This window comes from Mobula birostris, chromosome 21 (assembly GCF_030028105.1).
Source record: "Mobula birostris isolate sMobBir1 chromosome 21, sMobBir1.hap1, whole genome shotgun sequence".
Classification (NCBI taxonomy): Eukaryota; Metazoa; Chordata; class Chondrichthyes; order Myliobatiformes; family Myliobatidae; genus Mobula; species Mobula birostris.
In genome coordinates, this window is record NC_092390.1 from 24,844,956 (window position 1) to 24,870,762 (window position 25,807).

The window sequence follows — 25,807 nt, forward strand, 5'->3', positions numbered from 1 at the left end:
TCTGTACTGCAGTCCAGATGTTGAAATTTGTAGCTGTAGCTGCATCTGTTGTGCTATGTCTTTCATCGTATGAAGTGAATTAAACTAGCTGAATGATACCATCACAGAAATTGGCAACTTTTGAAGGAAGCTGAGATGAATTTTCTAGGCACTTCTGCCTGTGGATGATTCCTGACCTTTCGGTCTTGTTTTTACATTTATGTTGAGTTCCAGCATTATTGAAAATGGGATAAATTATGCATCCTCTACTATTATATGTTCACCTAATTCTGGCTACATTTGATGGTTTCTGTTAACAAGCATATTTAGTCTCCTATAGTCTCATCCAGTTGCACCTTATTCAACCATTCATTAAACAAGCGTTGCAGTCTCTGCTTGATGATAATGGTAGAGTGAGTGATGTGACTGACTGTGAGATTGCATATTGTGATCAAAAGCATTTTTACTGCTGAATGTAAATACAATAAGTCTGTAATAAGAATAGATGCTGATAATAGTGTGTCAATTTATGGTCAGAGAAAGAGTTAATGTTTCTGGCCAGTGGTCTTAGCATCAGACCTCCTCATGGATGACCAGCTGGAAATGCTTTTCTGTTTAGCATCTTTGTGTCTCTGCAGGAAACAGAGTGTTCATATTATCAACGTCTTTGTTTCCACAAATAGTTGCTCCTCCAATCACCACTGAAATGGACAGTAAAAACAGAAAATTCTGAAAAACACAGCAAGGCAGGCAGAAATTGCATGAAGGGAAGCAAGAGTTCGTGTTTCAGATGTGATGCCCTTGGTCAGAATTGGTCTGACTTCTGTACATTTTCAGCATTTTCTTAATTTCGGATTTCTAGCATCTACAGTCTTTTGATTTTAGTTTATTAATATAGGTGGATTCAATAGTAACAAGTAGATTGGCAAGGTTGAGTACAAATTGTTTTGCCTTATGTTGCTTTGTTGCTAACCTAGTACGGGTTTTCTATGACATTTGATCTTTTGAAGCTCAGTACATTCTGTGCCATGTTGCCCTCTAAATCTACCACGTGCTTATTGGCCATGGAGAAAACGATTTGTCAGCAGAGAGTGCACAGTAGTTTCCTGGCCCATGCTTGACATGATGACATGAGACTTCAGAAAATCTGGAGCCAATGTTGAGTTCTCCAATTTAAAACAGCAGGAATTTACTTAGATGCTTTTGAATCTGGAACTGAAAGTAGCAAAAACCTGTTGAAAGACTACTTTTCTACCTCTGAAGGCCTTCTATGAATCATTTTTTTGTGGTGCTAGTAAGTTCATGGTCATTATTACAGACACTAGATTATTTCCCCAGTTCAAGGATACCATTGTGAAATTAATTCTATCTCAAGATGATTCATCCATGCCTTTGAGTTACTGGTAAAATGAGCACTATGCTATGGTACCTGCTGAATCCTGAAGTTGTATACCTAAATAGCGTCACATGTCACAGTTATAAAGCGCAGAAACGTGCCTTTCAACCCAAGCTGTCCGTGCAGAACCTGAGCCAGTTCTATTTTTCTGAATTTGGCCCGTAATCGTCTAAATAATTCCATGTACTATGTAAATGTGTTTTAAAGGTTGTAATTTTATCTGCCTGTACCACTTCTTCCAGCAGCTCATTGCACATACCCACCACCCTCTGTGGGAAATGTTCCCCTTTAAATATTTTCCTTCTCGTGTTAAATCTATGCCCTCCAGATTTAGGTTCTGCTACCCTGGGAAAAAGACTATGACCTTATCTATACCCCTCATGATTTCATATACTGTAAGATCACCCCTTAGCCTCCTTTGCTTTCAGTGCCCCTCCCCCATTTGTCCCAAGCCTTTATCTGCCTGTGGTCATGTGGTATTATGTCTCAGGTTGCTTTGATTTGTAACTCCAAAACATAAAGCTGAAGTAAAAACACGGAACTGGAAATGCATGTCTTAGTTTCATTTCTACTTTCACCAAGGTGCACACAAGTGATGTGGTGGCGTGATGACGTATGCCATTCAAGTGCTTTTACATATAACCCATAAAGAAATTTTTAACCAATCAAAGAATGCTTAATCAGACAATATATTTATAATATTACTCAAATATTACTGGAATATTAAATATACAACACTTCTCCCTGCTTAGCAATATAATACAGCTACTATATAGACACCCACGGCATGGTAAATTTTAAATTGCCCCATTCAGGCCTTAAGATTTAATACTGTGGAGAATTTTTTACTCTTGTGGGATAATGTCTTGCCTGACAAGTTGTAGAAAGTTATAGAACAAATGGAAGTCATTCAGTCAATCTCACTTTTGAGCACTTAATATATAGCCCTGCACATGATACTTCACGTATCCAAAATATTGACAATTGCTTTCTCCCAATTGGCACTGCTTGACCCAGTGGTTTCTCCAGCAGATTTGTTTCTTATTCTTTATGTGCCCATCTAGTTCCTTTTTAAATGTAGAGATGGTTTCTACCTCCATCACTCTTAAAAGCAGTGAGATCCAACCCCCTCATCACTGATGAAATTTCTTATTTTAATACCTTTCTAATCTCCCCTTCACTATACACAACCTTTGGTACATTAATTCTCAATTCCAATCCCTTTCTGAACTGTCTGTCTGTGGCCCCACAGCCAGGGAGGTTGAATTTAAATTAGAAAAACGTTTTTTTTTGGTCATGGTAGTTTGCAACTTTCCAGTATGAACATTGAATTCACTAACTTCAGATAAATTGCTCTCTTGTCATTCCCATTATCATGTTTATATCCTTTTCTCACTCCATTGCTTTAAAATCCAGCTCTGTTTTGAAAACTTAAAATCCTCCATTCTCCCCCTGGTTCCCTAGAAGGGCTGTAGACTGGAAACAGGGACTGGTTTCTTTCCGCAGATGTCTGAGTCAGAATCAGGCATATATCACTGGCATATATCGTGAAATATGTTGTTTTATGGCAGCAGTACATTGCAATACATAATAAAAAAAACTATAAATTACATTGAGATGTATATTAAATCAAATAAATAGGGCAAAAAGAGAGCAATTAAAAGAAGAAAATGTAATGAGGTAGTGTATATGGGTTCATTGTCCTTCCAAAAATCTACTGATGGGGAAGAAGCCTTGAAGAAGAATAGTTTCTAAAATGCTGAGTGTGTGTCTTCAGACTTCTGTGCCACCTGTTGATGGTAGGAATGAGAAGAGAGCATGTCCTGGGTGATGGGGCTCCTTATGGACGGATGCCGCCTTCTTGAGGCATCCCCTTTCCAAGGTATTTTCGATGTTGCAGAGGCTAGTGCCCACTATTGAGCCGGCTGAGTGAAGCTTTTTACGATTGCAGTGGCCCCTCCATACCAGCATTGCTGAGTTATTCCAACGTTTGTGTTTGTTACAGATTCCAGCGTCTCCAGTTTTGTTTGCTTTTCACTTAATTATTTTCTGCTATGGGAAATAGGTCCTGGTTACCTAGTATACATGTCCCATGATTTGTGCACCTTGTTTAATTAAATATCTCCTCTCACTCTCCTTTATTCTAAATAAAAACCCAGCCTTGTCAGCATAACCATAATTCACCAGACTTGGCAACAAACTTGTAAGTATCCTGTACACTAGGAGTTTACCCGTGTTATCACATAATTCCATTAAGTGGTGACCAGATCAGCATGAATTAGCAAAACATTTTGTACAGCTCCAGCATGAGCTCTCAGGTTTTGCATTCTAAGGCTTAATCTATGATAAATACATTCACATACAAGTTGTTTATGTACATTCCTATTGAACAGCTCCAAAGTTCACTTGTGCCTCTATACATCTTTGTATACAACCATTTATAGGGTATTGTTTTCATCCTCATATATCTTACCTCACTCTTTACCAGACTGAATTAATGGTTGCCAATCACTTAAACATTAGGTACCTCCTGATAGATTTAATGAAGCTTATTGAAATCTTCTAAGAACTGTTGCAACAAATATTGAAGCAAAGTATAAATAATATTATTTGATTACATCTAGGGTCATTATACACGTGCTCAAGCCAATAGTCCACGATTAGTGATGAGCTCCCAGAGTAATTCTGGGAAGCAGAATCAGCAACAACGAATCATCCGCTCAAATAAAAGGAAAGAATCTGATTTCAGTATACTGGAAGAAGATAAGACAGAGGATAAACATGAAAATTATGTAAAAGAAGGTGAAACCATGTTTTTTTTATTTCTTCTTACCTTGAGTATGTGCAAAGTATAGTTACTGCTAAACATATATTTCATATTTTTCATATAGAGTCTTCTAAGTGCAAAAGAAAGCATTTGGTTAATAAAAGGAGGAAACCAGCAGGAGATGAAAATCAAGCAACTTCAGAAAGACTGAAAACAAATCATAACTCGGACACAGACAGCAGTGAATCTGAAAACTCTGTCAACAAAGTTATCTTAGATTCTTCCTCTGAGCAGAGTTCAGAAAATGAACTGATAAACAAGATAATTTTGGGTAAAAGTAGAGATGAAAATATCTTTCAGAACAATACAGAAATGGGGAAAAAGATGGTAATTGATAACCCTTCTTACTGTGATAAGATGCAAGAAGTTAAGAAGGACAATGAAACTCAGAGGCCTGAACTAGTTAATATTAATATCCATAAACCAGAAATTGATTGTCAACAGAGTATAACGTCACAAGAAGTAGCTAGTGGTTGTATTAGTGTAGAAGTAAAAACCATCAACGAATCTGTGGAACCATCTCTGGAAAGGGTGTTACAGTTACCTGTACAGAAACCTACATTTGGTTTCAGTAATCGAACTTCATCTGAAAATGTGCTTCATGAAGCTGGTGATATCGCTTCTCTCAGTCTTGTATCTCAGAAAATGGAAATCAATTCTGTGAACTCAACACATTCTGTTTCAAAAGAGCATTTATCAAATATTCAAAAACCTGAGGTAGATTTAGATTTGAACAAAATGAACAGAAAATTCAAATCCCAATTTAATGAATTCTCTGTTGTTACTGAACGCAACAATAATTTGGAAAAAGAAACCGCATTGAATGCTTCAGGACCACGATTCAGCGTTTCTGTTCATGCTACCAACAAAATCGGTAAACCAAATAAAGTGACCACTTCACCTGAAATGCTGAAGCCGGAAGTTTCTTATCCTCGCAGCCCAGCTGATTCAGTTTCCAGATCAACTTCAAGGTGCAGAAATGAGTCATCAACTTTCCAGCCTTTTCCTGCAAGAACGTTTGTGGAAACTACAAGAAGCCCTTTAATTATTGATAAAAATGAGCATTTTACTGTATACAGGGATCCTGCTTTGGTTGGGCCTGAGCCAGGAACAAAATCTTTGTCACTGTATCTGCAACCGCATCTTCACCCCCTTCACACTTCAGCACATTCAACTTGTTTGACCACAAATTGCTCTAATTTATCTGTAAGAGTATCGTCACAAAATTCTGCAAGATCTGCACAGACTTGTGCTTCTAATGATGCTCGGGCTGTCAGCACTGTGCTGTCCCACTCACTTCACTCTTCTCACCTTCTTCCTGGAGTACTACCAGGAGTTCCATCACCATCTTTGGTGTGTCGACATTTAGATTCTGTGCATGCAAGAAATTTGAGCCCTTTAACACTGACACAATGCCAGCAACCGTTTTTGCAGCCACACTCGTCTCAGCTTGTTGGCCGGACTTGCCCATCTGCTCCTTATAATCAGCTTGGAGTCTATCCTGTTATCTGGCAGTATTCAAATGGCACAACTCTGTCTTCGGCTCTAAGTATGGCTTCGTCTAAGTGGATTCACCCTGAAAACTCAGTGAGTGCTGAAGCTTTTCAGAGGGTATGTTCCTTAGTTACATTTTACACTGTACAAATTTGTAAGGGTCTTATCGTTGCATTTTAATAATTCCTAAATATTCAGTTTTGGTACACATAATCTGTTGCATGTCAAAGTTTAATTTACTTGAATAATGTTTTGAAGTTTATCCTCCCTTGTTCAATCTCCTTCCGACCTATGTTCGTGACACTTCTCACGCTCTTAAACTTTTCGATGATTTTAAGTTCCCTGGCCCCCACCGCTTTATTTTCACCATGGATGTCCAGTCCCTATATACTTCCATCCCCCATCAGGAAGGTCTCAAAGCTCTACGCTCCTTTTTGGATTCCAGACCTAATCAGTTCCCCTCTACCACCACTCTGCTCCGTCTAGCGGAATTAGTCCTTACTCTTAATAATTTCTCCTTTGGCTCCTCCCACTTCCTCCAAACTAAAGGTGTAGCTATGGGCACCCGTATGGGTCCTAGCTATGCCTGCCTTTTTGTTGGGTTTGTGGAACAATCTATGTTCCGTGCCTATTCTGGTATCTGTCCCCCACTTTTCCTTTGCTACATCGACGACTGCATTGGCGCTGCTTCCTGCACGCATGCAGAGCTCGTTGACTTTATTAACTTTGCCTCCAACTTTCACCCTGCCCTCAAGTTTACCTGGTCCATTTCTGACACCTCCCTCCCCTTTCTCTTTCTGTTTCTGTCTCTGGAGACAGCTTATCCACTGATGTCTACTATAAGCCTACTGACTCTCACAGCTATCTGGACTATTCCTCTTCTCACCCTGTCTCTTGCAAAAACGCCATCCCCTTCTCGCAATTCCTCCGTCTCCGCCACATCTGCTCTCAGGATGAGGCCTTTCATTCTAGGACGAGGGAGATGTCTTCCTTTTTTAAAGAAATGGGCTTCCCTTCCTCCACTATCAACTGTGCTCGTAAACGCATCTCTCCCATTTCACGTACATCTGCTTTCACTCCATCCTCCCGCCACCCCCACTAGGAATAGGGTTCCCCTGGTCCTCACCTACCACCCCACCAGCCTCCGGGTCCAACATATTATTTTCCGTAACTTTCGCCACCTCCAACGGGATCCCACCACTAAGCACATCTTTCCCTCCCCCCCTCTCTCTGCATTCCGCAGGGATCGCTCCCTATGCAACTCCCTTGTCCATTTGTCCCCCCCATCCCTCCCCACTGATCTCCCTCCTGGCACTTATCTGTGTAAGCGGAACAAGTGCTACACATACCCTTACACTTCCTCCCTTACCACCATTCAGGGCCCCAAACAGTCCTTCCAGGTGAGGCAACACTTCACCTGTGAGTCGGCTGGGGTGATATACTGCGTCCGGTGCTCCCAATGTGGCCTTTTATATATTGGCGAGACCCGACGCAGACTGGGAGACCGCTTTGCTGAACATCTACGCTCTGTCTGCCAGAGAAAGCAGGATCTCCCAGTGGCCACACATTTTAATTCCACATCCCATTCCCATGTCTATCCACGGCCGCCTCTACTGTAAAGATGATGCCACACTCAGGTTGGAGGAACAACACCTTATATTCCGTCTGGGTAGCCTCCAACCTGATGGCATGAACATCAACTTCTCAAACTTCCACTAATGCCCCACCTCCCCCTCGTACCTCATCTGTTACTTATTTTTATACACATATTCTTTCTCTCACTCTCGTTTTTCTCCCTCTGTTCCTCTGAATATACCCCTTGCCCATCCTCTGGGTCCCCCCCCTCCTTGTCTTTCTCCCCGGACCTCCTGTCCCATGATCCTCTCGTATCCCTTTTGGCAATCACCTGTCCAGCTCTTGGCTCTATCCCTCCCCCTCCTGTCTTCTCCTATCATTTTGGATCTCCCCCTCCCCCTCCAACTTTCAAATCCCTTACTCACTCTTCCTTCAGTTAGTCCTGACGAAGGGTCTCGGCCTGAAACGTCGACTGCACCTCTTCCTAGAGGTGCTGCCTGGCCTGCTGCGTTCACCAGCAACTTTTATGTGTGTTGCTAACATAGGAGATGATGGTTTCCTGTCTTAATTGAGTTGAATTAGTCAGGTAGATCAAATTAAATTAATCAGATCAGGGTGGCACTATGATGCAGTTTGCAGAGTTGCTACCTCATAGCTCCAGCGATCCAGGTTCAATACTGTCCTCTGTGCTTTTGTGTGGAATCTTTACATTCTCCCTGTGACTGTTCCAAATATGGATTGATTGGTTAATTGACTAGCTATAGATTTCCTCTAGTGTGCAGGCGAGTGCTTGAATCCGGATACATTAAGAAGAAAATGGGACTAACGTAAAGAGGAGGGCTGAAGTTGAGTGTTTCTATGCTGTGTAATTCTTCTGAATTCTGTTTCATTTGTATAGCTATTGTATAGTTAACTTGAAAATTTTAACATTGAGAAGCAGCTTGGATAAGTTGTAACAGGGTAGCTAGAATTACTTTCAATTGAATAAATGTTTCATGCATTTCTTGTGTTCCCTTAATGATTGATCAAGTTTACTGCTGTCTATGCTACAATTGGGCCAAACAAGTTGTGGTTCTACCGTAGGAAATAATTTTACTTAATTTCTGTGCTAGCAGCTTTTGCAATGTTTATTGATGTAATCTATGTTTTTGGAACAGAATGCATCCAGTCCTTGGCTACCTCAGCACACCACTGTGACCTCAGCTGATGATCTGGGGTTACTAAACCACATTCCTGTTCGTCCTGCCAGTGCTGAACCTCATCGACCCTTGAAACTGGCCTCGTGTTCTAGTCCACCTTTGTCTAAGCCAACTGTAAATCATCAAAAAGAGTAAGCCTTGTGAAGCTATTTAACCATTTTGTGAGTCATGCTGAAGGGGGCACATTAGAATACGGAAACTAATATGTAATTATGAATAAAAGGTAATTGTTTGAAAGAGCTACATTTTGTTCATACCAGCAGTAGATAAAACTAAAAGATGGAAATTTGGGTGAAGAGTAAGAGATTTGAAAGAGATCTGAGGGGAACCTTTTTCGTTCAGTGATGAGTGCCTACTTGCACTACTTGGAAGAGTGGCTGAGAGCACTTAAATGTTAAAACAAGCCTCTGAACTGCCCATGCTTAAGAGTTAATGGGCAAGTATTGGAAGATGGTGTTATTTACTGCTGGGTGCTCAGGAGCATGGACATGGTGAGCCAAATGACCTGTTTCCATGTTATCTGACATTTACCCACAGTCGACTTTTGGGCTACTGAATTATGACCTGTGAACAACTTGTGTTTCTAGAAAGGCTTGATCTATAATGACAAAGGAATAGGAGCTGAAGTAGACTAGTGGCTCCTCTTGCTTGCTGTGATGTTCAATAAAATCATGGTTGATTTTTTTAAAACTTTGGTTCCATTTTCCTGCTTTATTCCATATCACTGAAGAACTTTTTTTCAAGACCCCTGATTTTGAGATTGTGCCCCTTCTCTTGACATTCCAACTGGGGAGAGTGACGTTAAGCCCATTAAAATTTTTGTATATTTCAGTGTGATGTCCTTTCATTCTTCTAACTTCAATGACGACATTGGTCTCCTCTTATGACAACCACGTTCCAGATATCAACCACTCTGCTTTACAAACAAAACTTATCCCAAGGATCACCTTATAAAAACTTTGTCAATTAAAGCCTCTTGTCTCTGAAATCCCAACCACTGAAACCCAAGCAATAGGAAAAGGATTTTGACTACCTACACCAAGTCTTTCATAATTGAATTAACCATTAGATCATTCTTCAGCATTCTTTACTCAAGGAAAGACTAGTCTATCCAATCTCCCCATAGTAAAATCTGCTAAATTAGACAACATCGTGGTGAATCTCTCTGCAATGAAACCACATCTTTCCAATCGTGTGGCAACCATAACAGCACCCAGTACTCCAAGAGTGGCTTTGCAAAGTTCCAGCATAATCTCCCAGCCTCTGCAGGAAATCATGCCATGAACTGCCTTCATCTCTCCATTGACTGGTGTTTCTACTTTCAGGGAACTATAGCCTTTAACCCCTCAGTCTCTGCATACCCAGCCATTTACAGTATATACCCTAGCCCAAATTGACTTTATAAAATGCATCAACTGACACTTGGGTTTAAATTTCATCTGCCAGGGTTTCACCTAACTCTCCATCTGTCTTTTTGCTGCGGCAGTCTTGGACAACCTTCCTTACTCCAGAACACCATTGTTTTTTTTTTGTGTTATCTGCAGACTTTAGTAATTATATTTCCTACATTCACATACAAATTGTTAATGTACATCACAAAGTATAAAGGTTGTCACACTGTTCTTTGCCAGATAAGCTGCTATGATCTGTTTTAATGTTTTTTTGCGAATCTACTGTAATGTTCTGCTTTCCCTTTTTATATCAATAGCTTGGTTCTCCTTTTTTGAATAAAGAGAGAAAGCACCATTGTAATGGTTTTAACCAACTGAATTGAAGATTGTTAGTGAACAAGGCTGTATTTAAACCAGGAAATTTAGAGTTGCCTAATAAAACAGAAAAGTAGAGGGGAAAGTTTTTCAGGCCAGAGAAATTGTTCAAATGTAATTAAAATTATCCCACTGTTAATTTACTTATTATAGACAACAATTTCTTGATTGTTGCATTTAACCATGTCTCAGATTTTGAGCTTAGTGGGAATGATTAATGATAACCTCACTATTTGCTGGGTCAGGCCTGTACTTTGTGTTTACCCCTATGCACTTGGCTCATGCACAAGACAATGCAACAAACCCTTTCCCCCCTTAATTGCCCAGATGACCTCTGACAGCTTACGTTGTCAGAAAGGCCTTTCCTGTTTCAAAAATGTCTCAGTTAACAAATAGTTGGGAAAATTTTAGGTAATTGGAAAAAGATTTAAAGCTATTTAGAAGATTTTATCTGAGGAACAGATTTGCTTCAGGAGGAATTCTAATGGACAGGATGTGGCAACATTTGGATAGATAGAGTCTGATCAGGAGGAGTCAGCAGGACTTTGTTTGTGGGAAGTTGTGCTTGATTCAAAATTGGTTTGGAGGAAAGGTGGTGGTTGAAAGTTGTTTCTTGGAATGAAAGCTGGAGACTATTGGTTTGCCACAGGGTCAGTGTGGGGACTCTTGACACAAAATTAGGTGTTACTCATGGTGAAAAGGTCATTGGAGATTACAAAGGAATCTTGATCAGTTAGGGAAGTGTGCCGAGGGGTGGCAAATGGACTTCAAATCACTAAGTATGAGGTGATGCATTTGGAAAATCAAACCAGTGTAGGATGTGTACTATGAATGGTAAGGTGCTAAGAAGATGAATGAAACAGAGGGACTGAAGAGCACAAGTACATACTTCTTTGGGAATAGCATCACAGGTAGACAGGGTGGTGAAAAAGGCATTTAGCACACTGGCCTTCATCAGTCAGGGCACTCAGTATATGAGCTGGGACATTATGTTGCAGGTGAGATTGCACGGAGTACTGTGAGTTTAGGTCACCCTGTTAAAGGAAGGACTAGAAGGAGTACAGAAAGATATGAGGATGTTGCAGGATTAGAGGGTCTGAGTCATAGGGAGAGGTTGGCCAGGCTAGGACTTCATTCCTTGGAATGTAGGAAAATGAGCGGTGTCCTTATAGAAATGTTAAGAATTATGAGAGGTATTAATATCGTTAAAAATCATTTGGATAGGTACATGGAGGGATGGCACTTTGAGGGATATGGACCAAACTCAGGGAATGGTACTGGCTGGTGGGCACCATGGTCAGCATGATCTTGTTAGATTGAAGGGCTGTATTTGAGGTGTATTGCTGTATGATTAATTAACTGATGCAAATGACAAAATATGTTATCTTTTTAAAAAGTGTCTATTACTTTCCTTGGTGTTGATTGTGACCAAATTAAAAAGGTTATAGAAGTCCTCTGGGACGATGGTGAGTCTAAACATGGTGAAAAGTCAGAGTAACTTCAAGGGCATTCTGCAGTTACACAGAACTGTTGAGCATGCTTATCCAAACACTGTACCTTATCAGCTCATTGTCAACACAATCTGACCCACTGTTTCTACTGCAATATCTGTGTTATGAGTAACAGGGTGTCATTTTCAAATGATTCATAGCAATGAAATGTTCTAACTAACAAATAAATTAATTAAGAGATTACTTGTCATACTACTGGTTTTACTTGGTGTGTCCAAATTGGTAGCTTTATTTCCTATATTTTAATATGACCCAGATACATCAGTAACTATATGATTTGGAATACCCTGTGACAGAACTTAATGGGTCGAGGCAAAGGGAAAGTTGACATTATGATTGTCGATACTGCATCAGCACCAATCCTGATACAGGATTTGACCAGAAACACCAGCCATCCCTTTATCTCCATAGATGTTGCTTCGCCGCTTGCTTTCTGACGGTGGTTTATTTTTGCTCTGGATTCCAGGGCCTGCAGTCTCTTGGTGCTCCTATGATTTGGAATATCTTGACTGCTTTGAAAATACAGTGGTGCTAGAAAGTTTGTTAACCCTGTAGAATTTTCTCTCTTTCTGCATAAATATGACATAAAATGGTGATCAGATTGTCACGTAATTCCTGAAACTAGATAAAGAGAACCCAATCAATAACACAAAAAAAAATTATTCTTGTTCATTTATTTATTGAGGAAAAATAATACAGGTACTTTTTGGAAAAAGTATGTGAACCTTTGCTTTCAGTAACTGGTGTGACCCCCCCTTGTACAGCAATAACTTAAACCAAACATTTCTGGAAATTGTTGATCAGTCTAGCACATTGGCTTGGAGGAATTTTAGGTCATTCTTCCTTATAAAACTGCTTCAACTCTGTGATGTTGGTGGGCTTCCTTGCATGAACTGCTTGGGATTAGGGTCAGGACTTTGACTCAGCCATTCCAAAACATAAATTTTCTTCTTTTTTAAACCATTCTGTTGTTGATTTGCTCTTGTCTTTCAGATGGATCATTGTCTTGCTGCATTTTCCAACTTCTATTAAGCTTCAGGTGACGGACTGCTACCCTGACACTCTCCTGTAAAATGTCTTGATACAATTTTGAATTCATTGTTCTGTCAACGTTTGCAAGCCATTCAGGTCCTGAGGCAGCAAAGCAGCCCCAAGCCATGATGCTCCTACTATGCTTCACAGTTCGGATAAGATTTTGGTGACAGTGTGCAGTACCCTTTTTCCTTCAAACATAGCAAAGTGCATTTCTGCCAGAAAGTTCAACTTTTGTCTCATCTGTCCACAGGACATTGTCCCAGAAGTGTTGTAAAATATCCAGGTGGTCTTTTGCAAACTTGAGACGTACAGCAATAATTTTTTTTGGAGAGCAGTGGTATTCTCTACAGTGTCCTTCCATGACTCCATTCTTGTTCAGTGTTTTTCTTATAGTGGACACATGAACAGAGACTTTAGCAAGCTCCAGAGTTTTCTGCAGGTCTTTTGCTGTTACATTTGGTTTCTTTTTCACCTCATTCAGCGTTGCATGTTGTGCTCTTGGTGTGACCTTTGCAGGATGCCCACTCCTAGGGCGAGTAGCAACATTACTGAATTTCCTCCATTTTTAGACAACTTTTTTTTGCTGTGGACTGATGAACACTCAGATATTCAGAAATGCTTTTGCAGCTTGATGCATCTCTACATTTCTTTTTCTGAGGTCCTCTAGAAGTTGTTTTGATTGAGGCATGGTGCACATAAACAGATCTTTCTTGAGAAGAGCAAGCTCTGTCAGTAACTTGACTTTGTGTGTCTTTTTTTATAGGGCAGGGTACCTCTACAACTCATACCTCCAATCTCATCTCATTGATTGGAACACCTGAATCCAAATAGCTTTTGTAGAAGGCATTACCCCAGTGGTTCATATACTTTTTCCAGCAAGGGCATGTAATACTGGATCATTTTTCTCATTAAATAAATTAACAAGTATAAAGTTTTTTGTGTTATTTATTTAATTGGATTCTCTTTATTTAGTTTTAGGACTTGCATGAAGATCTGATCATATTATGCAGTAATCAAGAGAATGCTACAGGCTTCACAAACTGTCTAGCACCACTGTACCATGCCAGTAAAAGTTCTTTGGGATAATTGGTGCCAATGTGGCTGCAAAGTGTCAAAAGTAGTGTAATGGATAAAAATTGTTTCACAGAGATTCAATAATATTTGATTTTTAATATTGTCAAAAACCTTTGGAAAAGTTTGCAACTATTTGAACATATATTCTTTCAGATAAACCATTGTCTATAATCTTTTTCTTTTGCTTTTGGAATAGAAAAATTGACAAGAAAACTTTACTAGAATGGAATGAATCTGTTACTTCTGCTCAAATGAAACTTAAACTTAATCATGATGACCCTTCACAAGGAATGGAAAACCGGCTGGCCCAAGGATTTATGAACACAGTCCTTTGTCAGAATAAGCCAAAAAGATCAACGCAGGAACAATGTGACAGTCACAATAAATACAAAGAGGAAAGTCGTAGGATTCTACAGGAAAGTATTGAAGTAGCTCGTCTTGCTTCCACAATCAAAACAAACAAATCTGCTAAAGGTGGCAGTTCTAGAATTATACCTTTGCCTAATGAAAACCTAAAACCCCAGAACGTAAAACAGGATAGTGAAACTAAGTATTATGCAATTCAACTTCGTGCAGCAAAGAACTCAGTACCTCATTCTGTGCCCCAAAGCAACTACTTTACTACTTTGTCAAACAGTATTATAAATGAGCCACCTCGGTTATATCTTTCTAAAGATGCATATAGTGAGAAAACAAATTCTTCATCTCCTGCTCTCCCTTCCTATAATAAGACTCTTTCCAAACCTCCTCCACTTATTAAACATCAACCTAAGGGCGAGGGAACAGCTGCCAAATCTACAGGACAGTTTTCCCATCAAGTAACTTCTCAAAGTCATGACCCAAATACTTCTGATCACAGGGGAATTACAGAAAAGTTGCCAGTTTCACCATCAGTTGTTAGGAGAGGTATGCCATCTCTACATAGAGCTCCTGTTCACCAACATACATCTCATCAAGTTGCAGACCGAAAAGAAGGTAGCTGTCGCAGTCTCTCCCCACCAACCTTAACTCCAGTGCTGCCTGTCAACGCTGCTAAGCTTTCTGAATCGCAGAAACCTCCTACTTTGCTGCCGGAGCCAAGGCCTGAAGTAAAATCTTGTATGAATAATCATACAGTCAAGTCTACTAACAGTTGGAACACTAGTACAGGATTTCTTTGTAAGCCTGTTAGCCATTTGGACAACAAAAACAGTGAAATATTGCAAATGTCCCCAACATCTGTTATTGTAAGACCACCTTCTATAGTTAAGCAAGAAAGTAAAGCAGAAATTCAGTGTATTGCAAAGGATTCAGGAAGGGAACGGGTGTTAATACAATCAAATTCCTTTAATTCAAAAGTCAAAGAAATGTGTACAATAATTTTGCCGAACATGGAAATGGATACTACAAGTACGGAACATGAAAGAAACTTTAAAGCTTTCCATCTAGGCAACAATTCAGACTCCAGCGCTGATATCAATTCCGTATACGATAACAATCCTGACCCTTCAACTTCTCAACTTATATCAACTAACATTTTGAGTGCCAAAGAAACAAATATAACTTCAGGCCAGTCACGCACCCTTTTCAATAACAGTGTAGTAGAATCTTCAGATCATTTAAGAACACAGATAGAGGAATGCACAATTGATACAATATCTGATAAAGTTTCCTCAGCAGATGTCGCAGGAACAGGAGCCACTGTGCAAGGTGACACCGGAATCCCAAATGCAACTGATTACTACCATCTGAAGAAACACAAAGCTGCACTGGTTATGGCCCATTCTGGAAGTTCTCTTCCTTATAACAATGAGTCTGCAAGTCTCAAAATTGATAACAGTTCAGCATCTCTACTTCCCAAAAACACTGGAACAATCGGTGTATTTTGTAAAGTAAATTCTGTCACCAATGGCCAGATTTCTCAATCCAGTCAACCTAGTTTTCACACAAAATTGAAAAAAGCTTGGTTAACTAGACATTCGGAAGAAGACAAAAACACATGTAAAATTGAAAATAGAGAAACTATGGGGAGTGGTGCAAAGGAGCCAATTACAATTAGTTCATCAGCTTCCATGACAGATGATGTGGACAAGAAAGCTCACTCTGGAGTGAAAACTGAGCAGGATGAAAAAAAAACAAGAGGAACGAAAAGAACTTATGAATCTGGCTCTGAAAGTGATGTATCAGATGAAGGTGAAAATAAATTGGAGCATAGGGTCAAGCGTCAACCCAAGCCAACCTATAAAAAGAGGCAAAATGATCTGCAAAGGCGAAAAACTGAAACAGAGAGGGAGGAGGTGGAAATAAAACCAAATGGTACTTTATATAAGAATGCAAAGGAAAAGAAAAGTAAACTTCAGAGCAGTAAGTAATTTCAATTAATGTATAATTTGTCTTAATTTATAGTTTCAAATCATTAATGTATAGAATCCTATGCACAGAAGCATAAGTTTAAAAGTCCAATTAAAAAGTGATACATTTCAATTTTAAATGCTTTTTGGGTCTAATGGTTTAATATTAGCAATCATTGGACTGAATTATATATCTTTATAATAAGATATTCTGGTGCAGTGTTGGCAGATTCTTGTGGACAACCAAGCATTTGAGTGAACTCTGGATTTTATTATTAAACTATTATCCTAGACCTAAGTAGAGTTCTTATTGAGAGGCTAGAACAGTATTTACTCTATTATTTGAAGCAGTTATGAATCAATAACAGAATCAGTTGCAAACTAGTCCTGGCAGATTAATGACAAGTCCCTTGCAGAAAGACATGAGTGAACCACTTCTTTAGTTAGTTTTCTGCTATCAGCCCATAAGTTATCAGATGAATTGAATTATGTTGCTAATAGCTTTGGATAGCTGATCTAGTAGTATTATGATCAATAGATTATTACACGTTGTGCATCATGAACAAATACTATAACTGATAAACTAAGACTATTACCATACTTTTTGAAAAAAAATGATTAGTTTACAATCAGAGAAGGAACAAAAATTCAGTGATAGATTCTTTATTGATCTCAAAGGAAATTAGTGTCACAGTAGCATTATAAGTGCACAGAAATACAGATGTTAGAAGAGAAGTTTTAAAAAAAAGTTACCTTAAAAATAAAATGTACAAGATTTACAAGTCAAAGGTTACAAGATTTCCAAGGTCACATTGAGAAGATGGTAGTGAAAGAATTAAGATAATATACAGCAATGGGTGCACATTCACCTCATCCAGATAAGAAGTGATGATAGTATTGCACAGGGTATCTGTGATAGCAGAGTGTGGTAAACCAAGCTTAAACAGAGATCTGGTAAACAGAGGTTAACAAGAGGGGGTTATCACTTTTCTGACTATAGGTTAACTCATTACAGAACCTAATGGCTGAGGGTAGGAGTGACCTCATATAGCACCCTTTGGAGCAACACAGTTGTCTTAGTCAATTACTAAAGGTACTCCTCTGTTTAGCCAAGGTGGCATGCAGAGGGTGGGAAACATTGTCCAGAATTGCCAGGATTTTCTGTAGGGTCCTTTGTCCTACCACAGCCTCCAGTGTGTCCAGTTTGACTCCTATAACAGAGCCAGCCTTTCTAATCAGTTTATTGAGCCTGTTGGCATCACCCGTGTTGATGCCATTGCCCCAGCACTCCACTGCGTAGATTTGAAGGTGATGTCGAGTATTGTATTTATTACATTTCCATTTAAAGTTTCCTCCTAATGATAGTTACTCAGCAAACTAACAATTGCACATGCATCTTTTGTTTTCAGTAGTTAAACTATGTTATTCTGGCATGCTCTGGGCTTTGGTACTATACTGGCAGACGTTTGGGACTTTCAGATGTTGTTCACTTAATCCTCCATATTCACTTTTTATTTAATATTTTACATAGTGGAAAAGATTTTACTGTGAAAAAGAATCTGGTAATGAGTTAAGTGAGGATCTCTGAAGCATGTCATGATTATGAAAGAGGAAGGCTCGATGGCCCTGAAGTGCATAGAGCTGGATCAATCCCTAAAGTCCTGATCAGGTGTATCATTGAACATTGTGGGAAGGAAAGGAACAATTGCTGAGGCCCTGGCAGAGATTTATCTGTCTTTGTTAACTGCAGGTGAGGTACTGGAAGAGTGGAGAATAGCTCATGTTGTGTCTTTACTGAAAATGGGATGAAAGGAGAGCGGTAAGACATAGAAGCATGGTCATTTGGCCCATCCATGGCTGATCTATTATCCCTCTCAACCACATTCTCCTGCCTTCTCTCTGTAACCTTTGCTGCTCTGACTAATCAAGAACCTATCAACTTTAAATATACCCCATAACTAGGCCTCCACAGCTGTCTGAGGTAATGAATTCCACAGATTCACTACCCTTTAGCTATATAGAAAAAAAATTCCTCCTCATTAGTGTTCTAAATGGATGTCTCTCTATTCTGAGGTTGTGCCCTCTGGTCCTAGACTCCCTGACATCTCCACATCCACTGTCTAGACTTTTCAGTATTCAGTAGGTTTCAAGATGTTGTCTACGTGGACTTCGACAAGGCCCCACTTTGCAGGCTGGTCTGGAAGATTAGAACGCAGAGTCCAACTGAGCTAGCCAATTGGATGCAAACAGACAGATCATTCCATACATAAGTATTTAGTAGTAATAGAAAGGAAAACAGACTTCAGAATATAGAGACAGTGCAGGTAGACCAATAAGGTGTGAGGGCCATTATGAGGTAGACTGGGCATTAGTTGGATAGAAGCTGCTGTCTTTGAGCCTGGTGGTATGTGTTGTCAAACTTGAATCTTCTGCTCAACTTGGAAGGTGGTTGTGGAGATGAAAGAATGTTTGGGGTGGGAGGAATTGTTGATTATATTAACTGTTTTCCTGAGGCATTGGGAAATGTTGACAAGCAGTGCAGGAGAGGTTAATTTGCATGATGGACTGGGCTCAATTGCAACTCTGCAATTTCTTGGGGTCTTGGGTTGAGCAGTTGCCATACTATTTTGTGATGAATCTAGATAGGAAGCTTTCTATGGTGACTCTTAACAAAATGGTGGGAGTCCTGTCAAATTTCCTTAGCCTTCTGAGGAAGTAGAGGCATTGTTCTACTTTCCTGGCCATAGCATCCACATGGCTGCACCAGGACACGTCACTGGTGATATTTACACCAACGAACTTGAAGTTCTCAATCATCTCCACCTCAGCACCATTGATCTAGGCAGGAGTATAGTGGTGTTAGAAAGTTTGTGAACCCTTTAGAATTTTCTCGATTTCTTCATAAATATGACCTAAAATGTGATCAGATCTTCATGTATGTCCTAAAACCAGATAAAGAGAACTCAATTAAACAAATAATACAAAAAATATACTTGTTCATTTATTGAGAAAAATGATCCAGTATTACATGTATTTGTTGGAAAAAGTATGTGAACTTTTGTTTTCAGTAACTAGTGTGACCCCCTTGTACAGTAATAACTTCAACCAAATGTTTCTGGTAGCTGTTGATCAGTTCCACACATATTGGCTTGCAGAAATTTTAGACCATTCCTCCACACAAAACTGCTTCAACTCTGAGATGTTGGTGGACTTCCTTGCATGAACTGCTTGCTTCCACAACATTTCTATAGGATTAAGGTCAGGACTTTGACTCAGCCATTCCAGAACATGAAATTTCTTCTGCTTTAACCAATCTTTGGTAGAATGACTTGTGTGTTTAGGGTTCATGCCTTGCTGTGTGACCCACCATATTGAGATTCAGTTCACGGACTGATATCCTGACATCTTCCTGTAGAATTTGCTGAAACAATTCAGAATTCATAGTTCCATCAATGATGGCAAGCTGTCCTGGCCCCAAGGCAGCAAAGCAGGCCCAAAGCATGACAATGCCTCCACTATGTTTGACAGATGGGATGAGGTTCTTATGCTAGAATGCAGTGTTCTTTTCACCGAACATAACGCTTCTCATTTAAGCCAAAAAAGTTCTAGTTTGAACTCATCCATCCACAGAACATTCTTCCAATAGCCTTCTGGCTTATCCATGTGGTCTTTAGCAAACTTTAGATGGGGAGCAATGTTCTTCTTGGAGAGTAGTGGCTTTCTCCTTGCAATCTTGCCTTGCACACCATTGTTGTTCAGTGTTTGCCTGATGGTAGACTCATGAACACTGATATGAGCCAATGCAAGAGAGGCTCCTTAGATGTTACCCTGGGGTTCTTTGTGACCTCCTGGAATATTACATGCCTTGCTCTTGGAGTGATTTTTGTGGTTGACCTCTCCTGGGGAGAGGAACAACAGAGTTGAATTTCCTCCATTTATACACCATCTGCCTGTCTGTGGATTAGTGGAGCCCAAACTTTTTAGAAGTAGTTTTGTATCCTTTTCCAGCCTGGTGAGCATCAACTTTTTTTCTGAGCTCCTCAGAAATCTCCATTGATCGAGGAATGGCACACATCAAAAAAACAGTGTGGTGAAGAGCAGATTTTGATGGTGAAGACCCAGGTGTGTGTTCTTTAAATAGGGCAGGACCTCCCAGGCTCATACCTGATTGATATCCCATTGATTGAAACACCCGACTCTAATTTCCCCTTAAATGAACTGATGATCCTTGAAGTTCACATACTTTTTCCAACAAATACATGTAATATTGGATCATATTTCTCAATAAATGAACAAGTATAATGTTTTTTTTAAAAATTTATTTAATTGGGTTCTCTTTGTCTATTCTTAGGACTTACATTAAGATCTGATCATATTTTAGGTCACTTTTTTGCAGAAATAGAGAAAATTATAAAGGGTTCACAAACTTTCTAGCACCACTGTATGTACTCCACTCTGCTTACAGCAATCAATGACTAGCTCCTTTCTTTTGCTGATATTCAAGGAAAGGTTATTGTCTGATGTTGTACTGTCTTTGTGGTGGGAAGGGTTGTTTTTTTTACATTGGATTCCTGTGAGGCAGGGATTGGTGCTGGTCTCCTGTTGTTCTATAAGTGAGCTAGATGAGAATGTGTATGGCACAACGAGTAAATTTGCAGATGACACTGTATTGGTGGTATTGTGGACGATGAAGGTTATATATGATTACAACAGGACTTAAAACAAATAGAAAAGTAGGCAAATGAATAGCAAATGGAGCTTCACATTGGCAAGTGCAAAATTTTTCATTTTGGAAAGTTAAACCCCAGAACATAGTGAATTGGAAAGTTCCTGGGGACTGTTGTTGAGCTGGGGGGCAAAGAGGTACAAGTATATAGTTCTCTAAAAGTGAGGACATGGATAAGTTGGTGAAGAAAGGGTATGGTCTGCTTGCCTTCATTGTCTGTGGCATTGAGTACAGGAGGTGGGACACCGTATTAAGGTTGTACAAATGTTGTAAAGACTGCAGTATGTACAGTTCTGGTTGTCATACTATATATAGGAATGGTGTAATTAATAGAGAACACAGAAAAATATCACAAGGATGTTCAATCGAAGGGAGAGATTGAATTGGCTAGTACTTTTCCCCTAGAGCAAAGGAGGCTGAGGTTACTTTGAAGTTTATAAAATTATAAGAGGATAGATGGAAATTGATAATCAGCCCTTTTCCCAGGGTAAGAGAGTCTAAAACTAAAAGACATAGGTTTAACGTGAGAGTGGAAAGATTTACTGGAAATCTGGGTGGCTCGTTTTCTCACTCAGAGTGATGGGAATATGAAACAGACTGCAAGAGAGCTCAGTTATAACATTTGAAGAATGTTTATACAAGTACGTGGATAGGAAAGGTTTAAAGGGATATGGGATCAAGCACAAGCAAATAGTATTGGCTTAGATAGGTGTCTTGGTCAGCATGTATGAGTTGGCCTAAAAGGCTGTGCTGTATAACTGCATGAATATTCCAATGATTTCAGTAAGATTAAAGGAAACACAGAAAGCAGGAACTTGGTGTGTTTGAGGAGAGAGTGGGGAAACTAATACTGTGAGTTTCAAGGGAGCATGAGAGCCAGGGCCCCAGCATATCCTTGGACCCCGGAATCAGCACCCTGTGAGTCAGATGCTGAACATTTGAGATTTCTTAATAATGGAATAGTGGAATATTGAATTTTTATGTATTTATGTCTGGGAATATGCCGTGCATGCAGTCATGCTGTCTCAATAGCTTCTATCATAGAATCTGTCTAGTGTTGGTATCCATAAGCATTAAGTTCCACTTGAAGCCATTAAATCAATAAATAGTTGAAAGGGCTGAATCTGATCAAGACTGATGATTCATCAAAACTCAGATTCAGTGTTCTTGGTCCAGCTGAAAGGTAAATGGCTGGCTTGGCACTTAATTGGCTGTAACAGCTGGTGAAGCCCTATCCACTGACTCGACGACTAACTTGTCATCATTCCTTAGTAAAAAAGAGATATTGTGTCAGAATTACATTTCTGATATCTCATCATGTGGCTTTGAATGGTAAATTAATTGAGGATGAGTACAAGTGAGGTGCTCATTTTTTAGTAAAATAACATCCTGTGTAAACATTTTACTGTTAATACTGATAAACAGAGAGACCTTGGGATATAAGTTCAAAGTTTCCTGAAAATGGAGCAATTGAAGAAATATCAACTGCTTGCCTTCATTGGAAGGGGCAGAGAATATAGAGTTGTAATGCCATGGTTAATCTGCACTGGAGTATTGTGTTCAGTTCTGGTTGCCACACTGTAGGAAGGATGCACTGGAGATGCACCAGGATATTGCTTGGATTAGAGGGCTTTATTTACAGGGAGAGATTGGATAGGCTAGGTTTGTTTTCCCTGCAGCAAAGGAGGCTGAGGGGTTACCTGATGGAAGAATATAGATTATGTGAGGTCTGGATAAGGTAGTTATTGAAAAAAGTAGATTGAGGACATAAGTTTAAGGTAAGAAATGAGAGGCTTAGAAGGGATCAGAAGGGAAAATGTTTCCAGACAAGAAGGGTTCATATCTGAAAGATTAGCAGAAGGAACTGATAGAGGAAGGTACAATCATAACATTTTAAGAGGCATTTGGGCAGGTACTTGATTAACCAAGGATTAGAAAACTACAGACCTAATTTGGACAAATAGTATTAGTATAGCTAGGTGCAAGAGCCAGCATGAGTATAATAGGCTGACTAGCCTGCATCTGTACTGTGTTATTCTATGTTTTAGTTTTAGGGATATTTGTACTACTTTTGCAGATGGTTTACCACGTTCTGTCTTGAAAGACTGGAGAAAAGTTAAAAAGCTTAAGCAGACCGGGGAACCTTTCCTGCAAGACGACTCGTGCTCTGAAATAGCCCCAAATCTGCAAAAGTGTAGGGAATGTCGCATGATTCGTTATCGGAAAAATGAGGAGTTCAGCCAGTCAGCTGTATTCTGCAGATTCTATTACTTCCGCCGGTATGTAACTATGATTTTTGGGCTCACGATATTGAGAAACTATTTATGATGAAGCAAGAAATTAAGAACGATCTTTCCCCCTCTTAAACTGAACCAATCTAATTAACTTTATAATTCAGAGTTTAGTCTAGGATCTCCAAGCCAGGGGTGATAAACAAAAGAACAGTTTTCTTACCCAAAAATGCAAAATTTTGAAGTAATTTGAAGAATGGAAGTGATGAGATCAGAAGCAACATTAATCAGCATCAAGAATATTCTAGGCCTGCAAAGTTTAAGAGCACGAGAGATACAGTGTATCAGAGTTCTCATACAGAGTGATGTGTTCGCATACAAAATAATATTGAGCTCAACATCAATTTGCCTCTGCTCAAACATTTGTGAAGAACAAAAGTCTCTGGAACACATCTTCTAAAATTATGGTTAGCACTTGAAAGAAACAATATTGAAGAAAATAGAGGAAGGAGATCCACAGATGACAATTTGAAAGATGAAGGAAGATATATGCCAAGTATACAATAAACATAGCTCTTCTATCATTTATAAATGAGAATAATAATGGTAAGCAGGAGTTATACTGTGAAAATTCCCTTACTTCACTATCGGATTATTTGGAAATCCTGATGGTTTAACTGTAGGCTCACCATATCATGTTTGCAATATTCATTGGGCCCCCTGTCCTGTGGTGGAGTGGGGAGAAGGGGCTTCCTTTTCTCTCACCACTTGGGGAGGGGTGCTAGTTCTAGTGCTCCATTTTGATACTGCAATGACCAATTATTTTTTTAAATTGATACAGCAAAGAAAATTTTGAGTGATAGATCTAAACTGCACAAAATTGCATCTGGTGATGTTTGTTCAAATTTTGAAAACAAAGTGAGAATACAAAGTGTTCAAAATTCTAGTTTACCTACCTTAACTAAAATGAACCAATTATTAGAACAAGGAGATACAGAACTTTTATGCAATATTTGTGAAATAACTAAAAGGAATAATAAAATCTTAACAAGATTTTGGGTATTAAGCTATTATCCATGTTTTAGACCATAAATTATAAATATAATGGAGCCCTTAGAACATTGTGAAATAGTATATAATGCAAGGATATGGTCAAAACTGCAGCTTTTTAATGAGCTAAAGTGACTCAAAATGATGTCAATGTTTCTGGCAGGTTAACTAATGTTTTTGCTATGGATTGTTCGATTGTACCTAGCCAATATGGACTGAGAAAAATTACCACAAGGGTAGCATAATGAGTGCATAGGGCACTTCGTGTAGCTTCTGAGTCTGTAGCTACAATATTATTTTAAAAATAAAATATTTTAAATATAATTGGATAAAAATTTGATGATAGAATACAGAGAAAGACAATGGCATTCTAGAAGCAAAGGAGAAAATCTGCAGATGTTGGAAATCCAAGCAACACACAAAATGCTGGAGGAACTCAAGCAGGCCAGGCAGCATCTATGGAAAAAAAGTACAGTGGATGTCCTGCTGAAGAGTCTTGGCCCAAAAAGTCGACTGTACTTTTTTCCATAGATGCTGCCTGGCCTGCTGAGTTCCTCCAGCATTTTGTGTGTGTTGCTTGGCATTCTAGAAGCTCAAATTGAAAAAGGCATAATTTTATCCGTAGCTTCTGAGAAAGAATGTATATTTTATATTATGGAAAACAATAAACTGCAGCTTTTGTTGTTATACTTTTCCCTTTGTACTTCCTCAGACTGGCATTCAGTAAGAATGCTGTACTAAGGACTGATGGGTTTTCAACTCCAGACCAGTATGATGATGAAGCAATAAACTTGTGGCTGCCAAAATACTCTGCAGATCTGAATTTGGACACAGAATCTTCCAAGTACATATTGAGAAATATTGGAGATACATTTTGTCAAATAGAGACGTCTGAGAAGACTGCTATGACATGGTTGAAACCAGATGGTAATACTTAACCTTTAATGGCCATGCCGAGTTACTGAACTATTTCGATAATATGAATTTTATTTGTAATTTAATTTTATGTAAAGCTGTGGTTTCCATTTTGATAGATTATCAACTTCTTGCAATGTAAATAATATATAATTACTCATTAATCTGTGTTGACGAAGAGGTGTTTGATTCAAGAATTAGGGGTAGATCTTGTGTATTGGAAGCTAATGTAGAAAAAAACGTAAATAGGTGATGTTGGCAAATTTATGTTTGAAGTACTGTATGCATTTTCTATTTGCATGCTTAGGATATGGGCCTCAGTATATTTTTATATTGTGCCAGCCATGATATTGTGGGGACTGTTATGGGGGTTATTATTTTTAAACATGATGTAGCCTAAACAAAGTGCAATCTAAGCTGGTGAACTTTTCCCTATTAACTGAGAGCTTCAGTATATGGTAACACTGTTTATTTTGTCTTTCAGCCAAATTAGCCTGGAAGAGAACTGTAAAAGGAGTTCAGGAAATGTGTGATGCATGTGAAGCTACATTGTTTAATGTCCATTGGGTTTGCCAGAAATGTGGATTTGTGGTCTGTTTGGACTGTTACAAAGCAAAGGAAAGAAAAGGTTCCAAAAGTTAGTTTCTGAATTAATTTGATCTGTGAATTAAATGGTACACAAGCAATATTCATTAACTG

At 39.1% G+C, this 25,807-nt stretch overlaps 1 protein-coding gene across 7 annotated transcripts in view; it reads left to right on the top strand.

The window, feature by feature from the left end:
• jmjd1cb (jumonji domain containing 1Cb) overlaps positions 1 to 25,807 on the top strand; it is a 200,107-nt gene that overhangs the window by 126,667 nt on the left and 47,633 nt on the right. For all 7 annotated transcript variants that reach the window (XM_072239188.1, XM_072239186.1, XM_072239187.1 and 4 more), the window contains 7 exons: positions 4,000 to 4,177; positions 4,267 to 5,813; positions 8,429 to 8,601; positions 14,053 to 16,199; positions 22,990 to 23,191; positions 24,906 to 25,120; positions 25,593 to 25,745. In XM_072239188.1, the coding sequence (XP_072095289.1) occupies positions 4,000 to 4,177; positions 4,267 to 5,813; positions 8,429 to 8,601; positions 14,053 to 16,199; positions 22,990 to 23,191; positions 24,906 to 25,120; positions 25,593 to 25,745 (4,615 nt within the window). The remainder of the gene's footprint in view (positions 1 to 3,999; positions 4,178 to 4,266; positions 5,814 to 8,428; positions 8,602 to 14,052; positions 16,200 to 22,989; positions 23,192 to 24,905; positions 25,121 to 25,592; positions 25,746 to 25,807) is intronic.